At 39.4% G+C, this 16,672-nt stretch overlaps 1 protein-coding gene across 4 annotated transcripts in view; it reads left to right on the top strand.

Annotated features, from left to right (window-relative positions):
• CSMD3 (CUB and Sushi multiple domains 3) overlaps positions 1-16,672 on the top strand; it is a 1,318,842-nt gene that overhangs the window by 1,176,170 nt on the left and 126,000 nt on the right. For all 4 annotated transcript variants that reach the window (XM_075063193.1, XM_075063192.1, XM_075063195.1 and 1 more), the window contains 3 exons: positions 1,011-1,196; positions 2,342-2,536; positions 4,534-4,707. In XM_075063193.1, coding sequence (XP_074919294.1) covers positions 1,011-1,196; positions 2,342-2,536; positions 4,534-4,707 — 555 coding nt within the window. The remainder of the gene's footprint in view (positions 1-1,010; positions 1,197-2,341; positions 2,537-4,533; positions 4,708-16,672) is intronic.

The raw sequence follows: 16,672 nt of genomic DNA, 5'->3' as shown, positions 1-16,672 counted from the left end.
AGGGGTGGAAAGGATAAGTGGCGGGGAATGTTTGGGGACCACTGCAATAAACTTTCTACTTTCAGTTTCTCCACTTGTAAAATGGGAATAACAATGCTTTCTCATTTTTTGTAAGATACTTTGAAATCAACAGATGAAAGATTGGTATAATGCGAAGTATTGTTATTTTTATAAAGGAAGGTGCGGGGGCAGAGAAGAAACAGATAGTACACATGCTGGGTTTTTTGTTAAGAAACCAATTCTGATCTCTTCTCACTTCAGCAGTCTCTGTATGGCAGGAACTTTAAATTCAAGGTTTAATATACTTTTATTAGTCCTTTTTTTCCCATTGGCATCCCCCCCCCCCCCCCCCCCCAAGCCTGGACTGGGAGTAGGGCTTCAGCTCAGGGGGTGGTGGGGCGTGGATGGGGTAAAGGGGCCGAGGCTGGGGCTGGCAGCCAGGGCCAGGGCCAAGAGCAGAGCTGGTGGGTTGCGCTCTTTCCCTGGCCTCAGCTGCACCTCCCCTGAACTTTCCTCCATTCTCTTCTAGGGGGGTGCATCCCCCAGTTTGGGGACCTCTGGTTTACTATAAGTGTCTTGCTCAAGGTCACACAGCACATCGGTGGGAGAGCCAGGAAAAGAATCAGATCTCTAGAGTCTCAGTCTAGTATCCTATCCATAGGATCTTGCTGCTCCTGTTATTCTTCTCTTCCACACTGCATCATTATTCATCATTCTCTGCAATCAGAAAGGATAGCTAGAAGGTTACTGAACTATAACTCTCATTTCCTCCCCAACTCTGGATACCTTTAAAAGGACAGATTAATGAGCCATACACCTCCCGAGGTTTAGTTCCTTTGAAAATTTAGAACCCACGAAGTCTGTGTGGTTTTAAAATATACACTGATAGATTACTAATCCCTCTTCACAAGTATATTCATGTTATGGCATAATACTTAAAGCATCTGAGACAAGATATTACTTATCACAAAGAGGTGAATAACATGTTGTTTGTGTTTCTTTTAATTCAGCAATATCTTGTGGAATTCCTAAAGCTCCATTAAATGGTGGAATCTTAACTACAGATTACTTAGTTGGCACCCGTGTTACTTACTTTTGCAATGATGGGTGTAGACTATCATCCAAGGAGCTCACTACTGCAGTCTGCCAGCCAGATGGTACATGGAGCAATCATAATAAAACACCTCGTTGTGTAGGTATGTAACATTGAGAAATCCTCTCTAAGAACTTTCCTGTATTTTATTTTCATTAATCAAAAGGAGCTGTTTCAAATTATTTAAGAGTTCTGTTTTGGGCTAATTAATACAGTGAGCCATTTGAGTGAGCCATCTGAATACCTTAAACTTAAACTTGAGTACCTTAAACTTGTATTACAAACTGCTGTGAGAGTTGGAAAATAAAAGCATTATAGAATGCATTAAAGTTAATAACTCAGTTCCAAGTCCCTGGCATTTCTGCTTCAGAAGCTGGCAGGAGTCTCATGGCCAAGTCAGAATCTTAGACCACGGAGTCTTAAGCAGATCTTAGACTCTCCTAATCACTTTCTGTCTGGTCCTTAGGGACAGCTGTGTAGCACCAATACAGATTGCAACTCCCCCACCCCCATGTTAATGACCCCACATCACCTAGACTCCAGGAGATGACTCTGAGGAGGAAATGCACATGCAATTCCCCAGGAACATGTGGATACTTCTCTGGCTATAAATTAGCTATGAAAATCCAAATGGGCCACCATGCTGAAGCAGAAATCTCAGCCTAGGAAAGGCAAGGTGTCCATCCAGATGTGTATCATTCCCCATCCTATGGAGTTTTGGAAAGGGGGAAAGATGAGTGCCTCTAGAGACACAAATATGTACCCAGCAAGGTAAATTTAAGAACCTTTCCTGATATCTCTTTGTCGCTCAGAAAAAGGGGATCAGTAGCAAGAGAAGGCTTCTTGTGAGTCTTGGGGATCTAGTATGCAAAACTCTGCAGAGCCTGGAGTAACTGTGGTGCTCCCTCACCATGCTGAGCCTGGGAATGGTAAGCAGTTAGGCAGTTGGTGCGGTACTCTCATTTGTTGTGGGGAGAAAGAACGTAGGATCCAGAGACAGGGAAAAAGTTCTTTTCTCCAAGAAAGATGCAATGTGCTAATGACCACATACATAAGGATTACAGCTCAGCATTATGCAGGTTATGGAATCAGACACACTCCAAATAGGAAGCTCTTATGGTTAAAATTTGACACTGAATTCATAGGAACAAATATTCTTTATTTCATATTCTTGTTAACTTGTACTTCTTGAGCCACAAATAACTGGTCTCATAGGGATTTTTTTGTTGATTTGTTTTGTTTTGTAAGTTGTTACATGTCCAAGCATCAATTCCTTTACTCTGGAACATGGGAGATGGCGAATAGTGAATGGCTCACATTATGAGTACAAAACAAAAGTTGTTTTTAGCTGCGATCCAGGCTATTATGGTTTGGGACCAGCATCCATTGAGTGTCTTGCTAATGGAACATGGAGTTGGAGAAACGAGAGGCCTTACTGCCAAAGTGAGTATACATTGTGTGTAAACCTTCCTTGTACGTGGCACATAGAAAAATATTTCCCCCCAGTTTAGTGGAAGAGCAGAACTCTTCCTGTGACAGACTTCCCTGGATAGGCCCAAGGCCAGTCTTTGTAAAGTAATATACATTATTATTAATGAAAATCAAGATGATTACATTTATGGTAATAGGGTTGTGCACATCCCACTGCCCTCTTGAGGTGTCTGTCACTAGTACAGATACACAGAGGGGGATGAACAGAGCAAAAGGTTTCTCTCCACCCTACCCTGCACACCCCGTGCAAGGATCCGACACAATAGCTTTTTGTCCTAGTGAAGTATAGGGACTGTTCTCTCCTAGAGCCAGCAGTGGTACAAGTCACCCCCAAAAGGTCAAGATCTCTGACGAGGTCCACTAGGAGCATGGTACAGCTTTCACACTCACTTGAGACAGCAGAGAAGTAGGGAGGGATTTTTCTTTAGGAGCTTCCTTGGGTTTGTGAGGATCTGCATCATCTTCACCACAAGCTGGTATCCTAATGGCACTACCTGGCCACATGGGCTTTCAGAGAGCGAAGTAGTGAATATAAAGTATAATGGAGACAGGTTCTTTTAAAAAAGGAGGCTAAAATATGTAATCGTGTGTGGCTAAATATAGGCACTTATGAGAATCAGGCCACTTTTATAAAGGAGCTTTATGTCCCCATGCCAGGACGGCTCCAGGCACCAGTGCTGCAAATGTGTGCCTGAGGTGGCAAGTCAGGCAGCCTTCGGTGGTGGTTCTGCAGGAATTCCTCCAGTCCTGCGGTTTCGGTGGTAATTTGGCAGTGGGTACGTCAAAAGTGCGTGACCGTGGCGGACCTCCCACAGAAACGCCGCCGAAGGTTGCCTGACTGTCATGCTTGGGACGGCAAAAAACATAGAGCCGCCCCTGCCCCTGTGTTTGCAAGGTTTGGACTTATATCATTATCTGAGGACTACACAACAAGTATTTCATTGTTTTCCCCTCTGAAGAACCAAATAACTACCATTCTTCTGGAAAGAGGATCAAAATTAGCATTTATGGGTGCATATACATATAAAATCCTAACAAAATGTACAGATAAACTCATATGCATTATTTCTAATAATCCCTATTTAGGAGAGAACACAACTACAACTATTAATAGACAAAGTACAGTTTAAGATATTTAATAATTTGGATATTTAATAATTAAAAATTATTTTCATCTTCTTGAAAATTCCAGATGTAATTTGGAGGGGGAGAGTTCCCCCATCCCAAATGAGAGTTCTTTTAAAATAATTTAGGCCTCTCTTTGTTGAAATATTGTATGTAAATCCTGCTTTGACTCTTCCAGAGAGAAAGTAGTAATTCATCGTCACTTTGGAGTGCTATGTACAACAAAATCCAATCCTTCCGTATTGTGCTAAGGCCTCATTCATCTAACTGTACACATAAAGTTGTTCAGAGTAGCACTGAAGTTAATTTTCCTAATTGCACTATTTCTATTTATTTACTTTTTTTAAAAGAGAAAACATTGTCTTCTTCTAAATCAGAAAATTCCCTGGATTGTGACTAAAATAATGGATTTACTGAACATAATTCAGCCAATATTACAACTCTTTGTTTTATAAATGCTAAGGCATGTGATATACAATGACGTACAAGATACAAATTATATAATATATCCTCTGTCCAAAGAAACTCAGATGTACTGTTTTACAAAAATAACAACAAAGTGAGCATAGAAACATTTATATTTAATTCACAAAAACTAGATAATTAAATATCAATGATTTTTGTTGATTAAAATATTCTAGCCGGTTTTAAAAAAAAATTTTTAAAGTGATTGTAATCTTTATTTTACACTCAGATTTCTATATCCATTATTCCCACAGATCAGAGTAGACTACCCTTCAATGTTCATTTTAACCAGTCGAAAATGTGGATTAAATGTTTTTAGTGAGATGCTCAATACAAAATGTGTATTTTTTTTCTTTAAGTTATTTCTTGTGGAGAACTTCCTGTACCTCCCAATGGGAATAAGATTGGAACTCAAATCACGTATGGATCTACAGCTATATTTACTTGTGATTCCGGATTCATGCTAGTTGGCTCTACTGTAAGGGAATGTCTTTCTTCTGGACTCTGGAGTGGAACGGAAACCAGATGCTTAGGTATGGAAACTGTATTAATGGCCTGTCTGCCTTCTTTTACAACCTTTCTTTAGCAGACATTAGCAAGCGGGCTAAGTCAACAAGGGCCTCTTCTTCCATGCACAGAACTCTTATGACTGTGATAAGTCCTATTTTTTCTTAACAATAGATATTTATGGGGGAAAATCTACAGTCCAATTAGTATTTATTGACTCTGTCCATCGCTATGCTTTACAAGAGTCTCAAGTTTATCGATAAACTAGGCAAATACAATTTAGATGGGGCTACTATAAGGTGGGTGCATAACTGGGTGGATACGTACTCAGAGAGTAGTTATTCATGGCTCCAATCCGGAAAGCTATAACAAGTGGAAGTTCCGGCAGGGGTCTGTTTTTGGACCGGCTCTGTTCAATATCTTCGTCAACGACTAGATGTTGGCATAGAAAGTACAGCTTATTAAGTTCTGCAGACGATACCAAACTGTAGGATTGCAACTTCTTTGGAGACAGGGTCAAATTTCAAAAGTATCCGGATGAAATTGTGAGAAATGGTTTGAGATAAAACTGGATGAAGTTCAATAAAGACAAATGCAAAGTGCTCCACTTAGGGAAGGAACAATCAGTTTCACACATACAGAATGGGAGGAGACCTGTCTAGGAAAGAGTATGCAAAAAGAGCTCTAGGGGTCATAGTGGACCACAAGCTAATATGAGTCAACAGTATGAATACTGTTGCAAAAAAGCATAACGTGATTCTGGGCTGCATAACAGTTGTACTGTAAACAAGACAGGAGAAGTCATTCTTCCGCTCTACTCTGCACTGGTTAGGCCTCACCTGGAGTTTGTCCAGTTCTGGGACCGCATTCAAGAAAGATGTGAGAAATTGGAGCGGTCCAGAGAAGACAACAAGATGATTAAAGGTCTAGAGAACATGACCTATGAAGGAAGGCTGAAAGAATGGGTTTTTTAGTTTGGAAAAGAGAAGACTGAGAGGGACATGATAGCAGTTTTCAGGTATCTAAAAGGGGTCATCAGGAAGAGGGAGAAAACTTGTTACCTTAGCTCTAAATATTAGAACAGAAGCAATGGCTTAAACTGCAGCAAGGGAGATTTAGGTTGGACATTAGGAAAAGTTCCTAACTGTCAGAGTAGTTAAACACTGGAATAAATTGCCTAGGGAGGTTGTGGAATCTTCATATCTGGAGATATTTAAGAGTAGGTAGATAAATGTCTATCAGGGCTGGTCTAGACAGTATTTGATCCTGCCATGAGGGCAGGGGACTGGACTCGATGACCTCTCGAGGTCCCTTCCAGTCCTAGAGTCTATGAATCTATAAGTTTAAACTAAAGGACCTAAATGTACCTACATTGCTGCTTTTCTGGATATCTAGGTCCATTAACAGGAAAGAGTCCTGTGGAACCTTATAGACTAAGAGATGTATTAGAACATGAGCTTTCATGGGTGAATACCCACTTAGTCGGATGCATGCACAATTCACCCACGAAAGCTCATGCTCCAATACGTCTGTTAGTCTATAAGGTGCCACAGGACTCTTTGCTGCTTTTACAGATCCAGACTAACACTGCTACCCCTCTGATACTAGATATCCATGTCTCTTTCAAAATCTATTTCCGAAGCGCCCACATTGTGAGCAGAGTTGAGATGCTTTTTGAAGGTTTCTTCTGTGCTCAGTGGAATAATTTCAAGGACCCATTTCAGTGAATTATGTTTCAGCATGTTTTGTTCTTGATTATATTGTTGACTTTATTAGGACTGCATGCAATTAACATTTTCTTTTCAACTGAGGTCAAAGTGGTGATAGTCTCATTTTCTCTTATTATCCTTGAGGTGGTAGGTGAGGAATATTAAAATATCCATAAGGTGAGATTTTCATAACTATCCAGGCTAGCATCCTTCTGTAAAAATGCAGTACATTTAAGACCTGGGCCAGCATAGCAGTGGGAGGATTTTCCTTCTGTACAGTTTGCTGATATATTTGTACACTATTTTTTCCCCTTTGAGATAGCTGTGTTTCTTTAGCTCAGATTTTCTTCCTGTGCCAGTCTTTAGCTAAGACATCTCTCAGCTTCAAATGATTCATGGATGAGCAAAAAACTTACCTGTATATCCATAAATCTTTAGTAGACCTTTTTTTTTGCTGACTCATAGTATAGGGGAATGTGTTATTTTTTTTGTGTTTCCTTTTGGTTTAATATGCGCAGCACTTGACAGAGAAGAAAGAGGATGCCATTATTTGATAAACGTTTATTTTTCTTAAAATTAAAAGATATGATGCGGCAGAATATTTAAAAACTAAAAGCCATATATAACCATACCATGTGTAGATTCAAAATCCACTGACTTTTTCTTCCATAATTACCTGCTTGTTTATTAAGATCACAGCTATTATAGATTTGGAGAAATGAGAAATAATTATGAGAGAATCATTAGTCTCAAAAATGCTAACGTCCTAGAAAAGCTTAGAAAAGCTTGGCTGTTACTTTTGCAGAGCATCTTGATCAGATTCTTTTTAATCAATTTAAACAAAACAACTTCTTGCCAAGTAGGGTAATAAGTATTTTAAGTCCCACTTTTATTTAAGTTTTCTTAATTTTTGCCTGTAGAAACACAGGACATTATTAGTAATAGGTTATACAATCTGTAATGAAAACTTGAAAGGGATAACCTGAGTTGACAGTCTCATGTGAAATATGCAGTGACGCTTTTTTCCCTAAGTTGTATTTGTTATTGTTAAGTGACAACACTTTAATATCCAATAGTAATAAGTTACTGACAAAGGGATATGAAAAGAACAGTATCAACACAGTTTAGAGTAATCAGAAAAGTGATAGCTGAGTCAGAGTAACATGAGCACCAGAGTATGTTCTCAAATGAATATTTTAAAAACTTTAATACTGTCAATGGTACTTTTTCAAAGGAGGAGGGACAAAATTTTACTGATAGAAATGGCAGACTGGGCAAAACATTACTGTAAAATTTGACAATGGTAACAGAAGCTGGTGATAGGAAAAATAAATAAAATGGAGACAAGTAACATTCACTCAACTTTGTTGTTCTCAGAGCAGGGCTCCTGCTGGCTGCTTTTTGAATTGCATATGTTTGGGACCGAAGTGGGGATTTTTTCTTCAAAAAACTGTGATAGGTTGGTTCCCCAGCATGCTTCTATATTTCCTTCGCCAGAGAGTAATTTGGTGTTGACTGATGGGACTGTGGTGCTGAGGATTGATTGAAGTAAAGGTATTTGATTAATTAAGTGGGAAAGATAGTAAACAGATGGTTTTGGAGAGAATGGAAAAAAATAGAGAGAGGCAAATAGTGAGCTATGACAGTCCCATAAGGCAAAAAGAGAGAAGAAGGTAAAGAGAAGATTGGCCAAGAGATAGTAGAGAAAAAAAAAAGAGAAGAGTAAATAGGGAACTGAACTTTTCAATCTCACGGACAAGACATAACAAACAACAGTGTCTGGAAGTTGACGTTAGAAATAATAATACATTGAAATGATTGGTTTCAGAATTGTAGCCGTGTTAGTCTTATGGCATCTTAGAGACTGACTAAGTATTTGAGCATAAGCTTTTGTGGGCTAAAACTTGCTTCATCGGATGCATGCAGTGGAAAATACAGTAGGAAGGTGTATATACACAGAGGACATGAAAAAATGGGTATTGCCATACTAACTATAACAAGAGTAATCAGTTAAGGTAGGCTATTATCAGCAGGAGAAAAAAAAATTTGTAGGGATAATCAGGATGGCCCATTTCCAACAGTTGACAAGAAGATGTGAGTAACAGTAGGGGGAGAAATTAGCATGGGGAAATAGGTGTTACTTTGTGTAATGACCCATCCACTCCCAGTCTTTATTCAAACTTAATTTAATGATGTCCAGTTTTCTGCAGTTTCTTGTTGAAGTCTGTTTTTGAAGTTTTTTTGTTGGAGTATTGTGACTTTGAGGTCTGTAATTGAGTGACCAGGGAAGCTGAAGTGTTCTCTGACTTGTTTTTTAATGTTGTAATTCTTGACATCTGATTTGTGTCCATTTATTCTTTTTGCGTAGAGACTATCCACTTTGGCCAATGTACATGGCAGAAGGTAGTTGCTGGCACATGATGGCATATATCATATTGATAGATGTGCAGGTGAATGAGCCTCTGATAGCATGGCTGATGTGATTAGGTCCTATGATGGTGTCCCCTGAATAGATATGTGGACAGAGTTGGCAAGGTACTTTGTTGCAACGATAGGTTTCTGGGTTAGTGTTTTTGCTGTGTGGTGTGTGATTGCTGGTGAGTATTTGCTTCAGGTTGGGGGGCGGTCTGTAAGTGAGGACTGGCCTGTCTCCCAAGATCTGTGAGTGTGATGGATCGTCCTTCCGGATAGGTTGTAGATTCTTGATGATGCGCTGGAGAGGTTTTAGTTGGGGGCTGAAGGTAACGGCTAGTGGCGTTCTGTTACTTTCTTTGTTGGGCCTGTCCTGTAGTAGGTGAATTCTGGGTACTCTTCTGGCTCTGTCAATCCGTTTCTTCAGGGAGAGGGTAATTAAACATTGGATCAGTTTACCAGTTGTGGTGGTGGTCTCACTGTTGCTTGGAGTCTTCTAAATGAGATTATATTTTTTTTTTTCTAAAGAGTATGTTTTAAGCCAGTTTGGGGTTCAATGGTCAGGGTAGTAGTTTCTGACCATATAATCTATCAACTTCCTTCTTCAGCCATGGGGAGAACAGAATTGCCTGTATTACCCTCAACATGCTCAAAACACTTGCAGCTCTGCATTAAGACAAAGACAATAATGAAATCTCATGCTTCAAGGCTCCAGTGGTCATCTGCAGAGGTCACAGAGGATTTTTTTCTCTAGAACAGAGTTAGCCAGATGTATTCTGGGTTTGTTTGTTTGTTTGTTTGTTTGTTTGTTGCCTTCCTCTTGAAGCATCATAGATTGCACACAGCTGGAAATGGGACACTGGATGGAGTGAATCAGTGCTGTGAGATGGCAGGGAACTTTCTTTCTTAGATGCCTGGTTGGTGTCTTTTGCTCACATGTTCATGGTCAAACTGATCACTATTTTTGGGGTTGGGAAGGAATTATTCTCCAGATCATACTGGGAGAGGCCTTGGGCTTTTCACCTTCCTCTCCTGCTGGCATCATCTATGTATATCTCACATAATAAATTCCATTGCTATTGCCTGGGCTTCAGGCATTGGTTGCACCTGGATCTCTCCTGTTCTCTGGCAGTGGCACTCAGCAATTTAGTCTCCTGAGCATTGAAATGCTTTAGACTCATTAAAGTCATTGGGCTCAATATAGGGGCATCTGAGTGAAATTTAATCAGCTGTAATACAGAGGATGTCAGACTAGGTGATCTGCTAGTCCCCTCTGGCCTTAAACTTTGTGAAACTGAGAGTGCAGTGGGAGGGAGAGTAATAGGGATAGCTAATTCACTGTGGAATGGAAAGAGGTAAGTGAGCTGGGAGTGAGTAAACTGGTTGATGGATTTATAGACTAACATCTGTTAGTCTATAAGGTGCCACAGGATTCTCTGCTGCTTAAACTGGTTGAGGTGAAGACAGGAATGACAGGTGGGAGGAGTGAGAGAAGGGAGAAAGAAAGTTTGGGCTAGTTTCTCCATTACCTTACCTCTTGCATAGTCTTCTAAACTTGTGCCAAGTGGCTGTGAATCATTGCCAGATCAGACTAGTGGTCTTTTACACCCACCTTACACAGGGTAAAGGCCCCAATTCAGTAAAACATTCCTTTTCAGCAAAGTTTCCATGGAATGCAATGTAACTTATGCACATGCTTTGCTGAATATGGATGGATATGAGCTCATGCTTAAGTGGTTCCCTAAATTGTTGCCCAAATTACTAAAAATAGTACTAGCAATGAAAAATCAGGCCACTGGGTGGGGAAGAGAGAAATAATAACGTTTTTAATGGGGAAAAGCTACAGGGAAACTTTGGGGAGAAGGAGCAGAACTGAGGAGTTAGTCTACATTTGTTGGTTTGTTCATAAAACATAATTAGCTCATGGCAAGCAAGTCCACTATTATAAACAAGTACCAGGTAGGTTTCCTCTTTTTAAATATAAATGTTTGATTGATTATTTATTTATTTACTCTTTTTTTGGTGGGAGATGGATAAACTTTTGTTTTTGTCTGTGTGGTAATAGTTACTGTATACTCTTTTCTTTGTATTTCAGACTTAGAATTCTATTTTCATATCTACTTCTTTATAATTTTATATTTAATACTTGTCACTGAAAAAAATAAATAAAAATAAAACTTTCAGTAAATTGCACCTGGTATTTCAAAAATCTCCCAATCACTGTTTAATCCTTTCCCCCTCCACATTGGTCCCAGAGCCTCCCAACTTTTGTTTGCCAAGCTGCAATGCTACTCATACTCAGACAACTACAACTGTACTTCCATTGTCCAGCTATGCTGGAAGATGGACAAGAGCCACTGGATGTGATTTAATTAGGCTGCAACTTTATTCTTAAATGTCTGTGAGTATCCAACAGATACAAATATACAATACAGGTAATTCCATAATCATTTCAATATATACCTATGTGGCTTCAGTCTGCCATGCCCCTTACCCATCCTTGTCCCCAGCCAACCTGCTTCTGGGTTCTCACCATCTGCCCCCCTCGAATGAGGGTTAAGGAGGGACTATGAAGAGAGAGGATAGCTCCCTGCCATACCAGTCATAGTGCTGAACCCCTCCTCCCTTGTTTTCACACCTTTAAATAATATCTCCTTTTAATTCTTTATCAATCCATTTTATCTGATCCCTGTATCCCTTCCCTATGGAATACCTGCACTGGACATCTGCCACAAGAAGGCACCAGCTACTAGTTTGTCTGCCTCCCCACATCCTAGCTGGGTCCCCAGACATCTCCTAATGCCCCCTTTAATATCAGCCAAAAACATGTCAGCTTCCAAGTCTGACAGGTGAACCCCCTCCTCCTTGAATAATTCTGCTGCACCATATGCTATGGATGTGAAATGACTGACTGCCCCCATGGCACCCATAAATTTGGCTACCTCTCTATTTTCATACTTCCTAGTGTTTTTGGCTTGCAGAGGCTTCACAGTTCCTTGCCTTACCCTGCAGCGCAACATGTCTGACGACACCATTTTTATTCCTGGGAAAAGTTCCAGGATCTGGCCCAAGTCCTTCTGAGATCTGATCATTAAGTCTGTCCCTTTACATGTTCCCACATCATTTTCCCCAAGGTGAAGCACAATTATATCTGATGTCCACTCACAGGTTCCCACAGAGTACAAAAGGGGCATCTGCTGATCACATAACATGTCCCTCCTCCCTTGCAGTTCAGGATTGTTTCACCACTGAGGCCCAGATGCAAACCTCCAAGCTGGAACCCTTCCCCTATGCGCAGTAAACAATACTGTGCCCACAGATCCACAGGGCTGTCTGCCTGGCCCATCTGCCAGCAATTGGACTGAAAACATGATGGAAAATTAAAACTGATTCCCTCACCTGAAGTCTTGCATATGTTCTGTATGCTTCAGCATGCCTAATACCCAATTGCCCGAATTGCACTAGGCCCCATACCCAGCTGGGCCGCTCCTGTTGTTGCTGGAATCCTGAGTGAGTGGGAATCAAATTCATGTGTGGGATCCCCAGCCATGTCAATTCCTGTCGTGGTATGTTGTGAGTGGACTCCCATCATTGTGAATAAAGATGGGCCCATTCCTCCCTGGTCTTATTACAGCCTCTAAAGGGCATATTCAGGGCTTGTCACCATCCTACAGATTAATGAATTCAGTCCAGCCTCCTTGAGCCTTCTTTGACTTTTTCAAGGTTAATATAACCTTGAATATAGCAGCGTATATCCCTCAATTCCAGAGCCCTTCCAGAAAAATCACTACAGGACCCAGATATTAGCTCACTTATCTGAAAAACTAAAAAAGAAAAAAAAATGCTACCAGAAATTCTGCTCTGAACAAGGTATCGTCCTCCACAATGACATATGGGTTCCAGATTGCACCAGATTCCTAAGTATATTAACAGTGATGGGTCCAGTGTGTATCCTCCATAAGATTGGTACATCAAGACTGCCACTCTAGAAACCTTCAAACTAAATAACTGCTGCAAGGATCTGGGTAATCGTTCAGCCTACTGACAAATGTAAGGGCCAATACGCTAGTGGAGATGGTTGAGTTCCTCTGTAATGGGCCATATTGGTGGCAGGCCTTCCAGATCCTGCAATTGCACAAAAATATTTAAATTCCTCCCATAGCTCCATAATGTTCACAGAGCCACCAACCTCTTCTGCTACACTGACAACCATCATATGCCAAGGTTCCATAGAGCTAGCGGCATCTTTTTGGATTCCTTGCTGTCTTCTGGTGCCAGCTCCTGAAATCTGTCGATCTGAAAATGAGACATTGCATCTGGTATGCCACTGTCAGCCCCAGGCACATGCTTGGAAGTAAAACAGATGTTAAAGCTTAAACATTGTAATACATAACTATCACTGTACTTCCATTTTAAGGGCTGAGATTCCTTTAAAACCATATCCTGGAAACTTTTAAAAGTGGGTTCTGTTTAAGTCCTCTTGCATAAAGCAGTGCCTTTCCCCCAAGCAACTAGGTTGGAGACCCCAAGCATTTCCCAACAGATTTACCTAAAACTGCCTTACAATTTAATCACTTTGTTAGACAACTTCATGTCCCCCTCCAGCGGCATAAACATTGCAAAAATTTACAAAAATTCTGTAAAGTAGAACCAAAACAATTACTATACATCCCACAATCACACAGCACTGAACTTGATCCGATACAGAAGAAAGAGAATCCAACCAGCTAGTGGAAATTGCAATACATAACAAAACTTTACAGCACCACAAATAATGATATTATAATGCCTACTATAAGATTATTGTACTCCCATACCAATACACTACTCAGCACAAGGGAGAACACTTCCAAACAGCAATGGTAACATAGCACAAGCTGTGTTGGTTGTCACTGGTTATGGACATCATATGTTGGTCTTGTTTGTTTTGGTTCACGTAATGGATCAGTGTAACTTTATTTACAAGGAGAAGTAATCACAGATACACTTAGGGAGAGGTAGCTGATAAGTAGAATTAAGGTGTTTAAGATAAAATAAACCTTTACCTATGTGGGACACATAGGTGTCCAACACATCCTTCCTAGAAAAATTAGACTTTTGTAAGATTTATTGTCTGGGTGCAGATATGGTGTGAGATCACCTAATGGAACAGCAAGAGAGGCATAAAGGGGGTCTAAAAGTCCCATTTCTAGCGGGGGGAGGATTCTGCACAAAGCAGGCAGTGTGGAAGAAAGCCATGAGACACCCCCAGAGGCTCCCCTTGCAAGCCCTACAACAGCAGGCATTTTGGGTGTAGAAGTGGCATGTAGGTGCTGGGACTGCATTACATGGTGTTATTGAGAGTCTATAGTCCTGAAGCCTATCGATTAGCCTCAAGAAATTGTGGTAATTTAGACAGGCCTTCTGAGCTAATTGCACAGTTCTAATTGCAAAGGGTGTGGTAATTCCATGTATGAGTAGTCCAATTGCCTCTGTGCCAGGGCTATGACAATGAATATTCAGAATCTCTCCTCCTATCTTGAACTGTGTCCCATCTCATCTTGAATATTTCAAGTACAATGCTGTATTGTGTGAATATTCATATTAATGAATCACCTCGATGGTGCAAATATTCATAGACGGTGAATGCAGAAGGGAATGGCTATAGGAAATGTATTTGGTTAATTAGTATGTTTGCTCACAAACTTTTTTTGCAGTGTTGAAGCTAAATTGACAATTAAGGAGGGATAGGTGAGTCTGGTTTAATGTGGATGGCATAACAGAGCACTTTTAAGGAAAAACAGTGTTCCAAAACATTTAGAAAAATACCTCAACCAGGTCTACTATGGAGATCTTAACAATAAATAAAATGTTTTGCAAGTTTTGTAGTAATAAAATGTGAAAAGCACATTTCAAATTGTTAGTTTAAGGTGACACAGATAAAACTGTGACTATTGTATCTCTGAATTTACAGAGTGCCTCTCACAATTATATTGGATTCTTTCAATACGAGAAAACAAAATTATTTTCTGTGGAGGGAAGGCTCTATGATAAATACTGGAAAAAACATTTAGAAGTATCAGAAATAGAGATTTCTATAGAATATACTGTTTATAACCAGGAGAATGAAAGATTTAGTTGTATTCTTTCCTCAGGGAAGAAAGCAAAATTTTTGATGGAGGAAATGGATTGCTGTACTTCAGTTTATATGAAACCTTAAGACCTTTTTTTCACCACTGACATTCCCTGCAGTAATGGATATAAAGCAATATCTATAGGTGAAGGACAGCAGATATTTTAGAAAATAATTTTCAAATACAATAATTGATCATGAGTAAATTAAAAGTCAGAAAGAACATTGCTATCAACTTAAACATATTATCTATTTTGACTCAAAATAATTAGTTATCCACACCTATTTAAAATATGTAATGTTTATATTTACACATTGGAGATATATATATATACACATAATTTCGAACTGCATGGTCTCACGCATGTGTAGCCAATGCTTTTAGTTTAGTGTTCACTTATACTTCCATAATCCTACAACTTTACTCTATTTAACATATGATATGTGACATAACATTAATCATAACATCACCCAATAAGAGAACACTAAACTAAAATCATTGGCTACATCTATCTGTAAGTAGAAATATTGCATAAATATTCTTTTTTCTGCTTAATGAATCATAATAAAATAAGGTAGAGGTAATCAACTGACAAAAACAAGTAATTGAATCCATGGCAACAAAGAATGAGTTTCCCTTCTTTGTCTAATTCACGTACTTCTTTCTGTGGAAGATAAAATTCACTAGAATCAGCAAACTCTAAGAAAAGATTATTTTTCTGATCTTTGTAAAGCCATAGTTTAGAAGCAAAAAATAACCAAGGCTTTAAAAACCAAAGCATGCAAAAGTTTTTTTTTTTTTTAAAGTATAGATGCACTTTTAGCACTATCTGGGAAAATGTGTACTTTCTTAACTTGGGGGTAAAAGTAGTAATATTTTTTCAAATATAAGTCATCAACCATTCAAAACCAAACACTCAACAATAGCAGAGTGGCAATAGCAGAATGTAGGGTCAGTTTAGCAAGAATCACGGGAAATATATTTTTATCTGAAATATGAAATATTTTAGAGACTTGAAGAGTAGGATTAAAGTTATTAATAAAATCAGAAACATTAATATCCCTCTCAAGTTCTCAAGGAAGGCCAAGTGTGTAACTATCAAAGCTTTTATCCAGTATAATTTTCAAATACATTAATTATCTATGTAACATTGCAGAATCCATAATAAGATCCCTCAGTGTTTTACTGATTTCGTGAAGAGGCTCCAAAATGGAGTCTTCCTCCCCTCCCGTTTAATAGCTTTAACACTCAAGATGAAACAGTATCTAGTTAGTTATGACAGGAATTAAAACCTGTCCCTGGAGTTTGAATAGCCTCCCCAAAATTTCAAAAGTAGCTTGAACAGGAGAAAAGGGTCGTAGGGACATAAATAGAAGCTCTCCCCCCGTCCCAGCGTCTTGAATGGCCTCAGAATTTGCAATAGATACAGGTAAACAAGGTGGAGATCAATCTCTGATAAGAAAACCTTTCTGTTTAGTGACCTCCTTTCCATGTGAAGTCACCACATTAAGTATTAAAATATAAACTGTCTAACAAATTTTCTTTGTTTTGAACATTTGCCTTTGGAAAGTGTCAAAGTTAGACTCAGGACTCACAGTTTGTCAGACCACTCTGTTTTATTAGCACAGTGCTCTGCTAATACACCCAGATAATGTGAGCAGCATACAAGACACAAACTATCTTATTTATACAGATAAAAGGGGGGGAGCACTTAGCAAGATAACAAAGGAAGCAGAATCTGATAAGTTTACCTGGGC

Source organism: Chelonoidis abingdonii, chromosome 2, assembly GCF_003597395.2.
Source record: "Chelonoidis abingdonii isolate Lonesome George chromosome 2, CheloAbing_2.0, whole genome shotgun sequence".
NCBI classification, from domain to species: domain Eukaryota; kingdom Metazoa; phylum Chordata; order Testudines; family Testudinidae; genus Chelonoidis; species Chelonoidis abingdonii.
The sequence above is the reverse complement of the archived record's forward strand: the minus strand, read 5'-3'. Positions and strand labels throughout refer to the sequence as shown.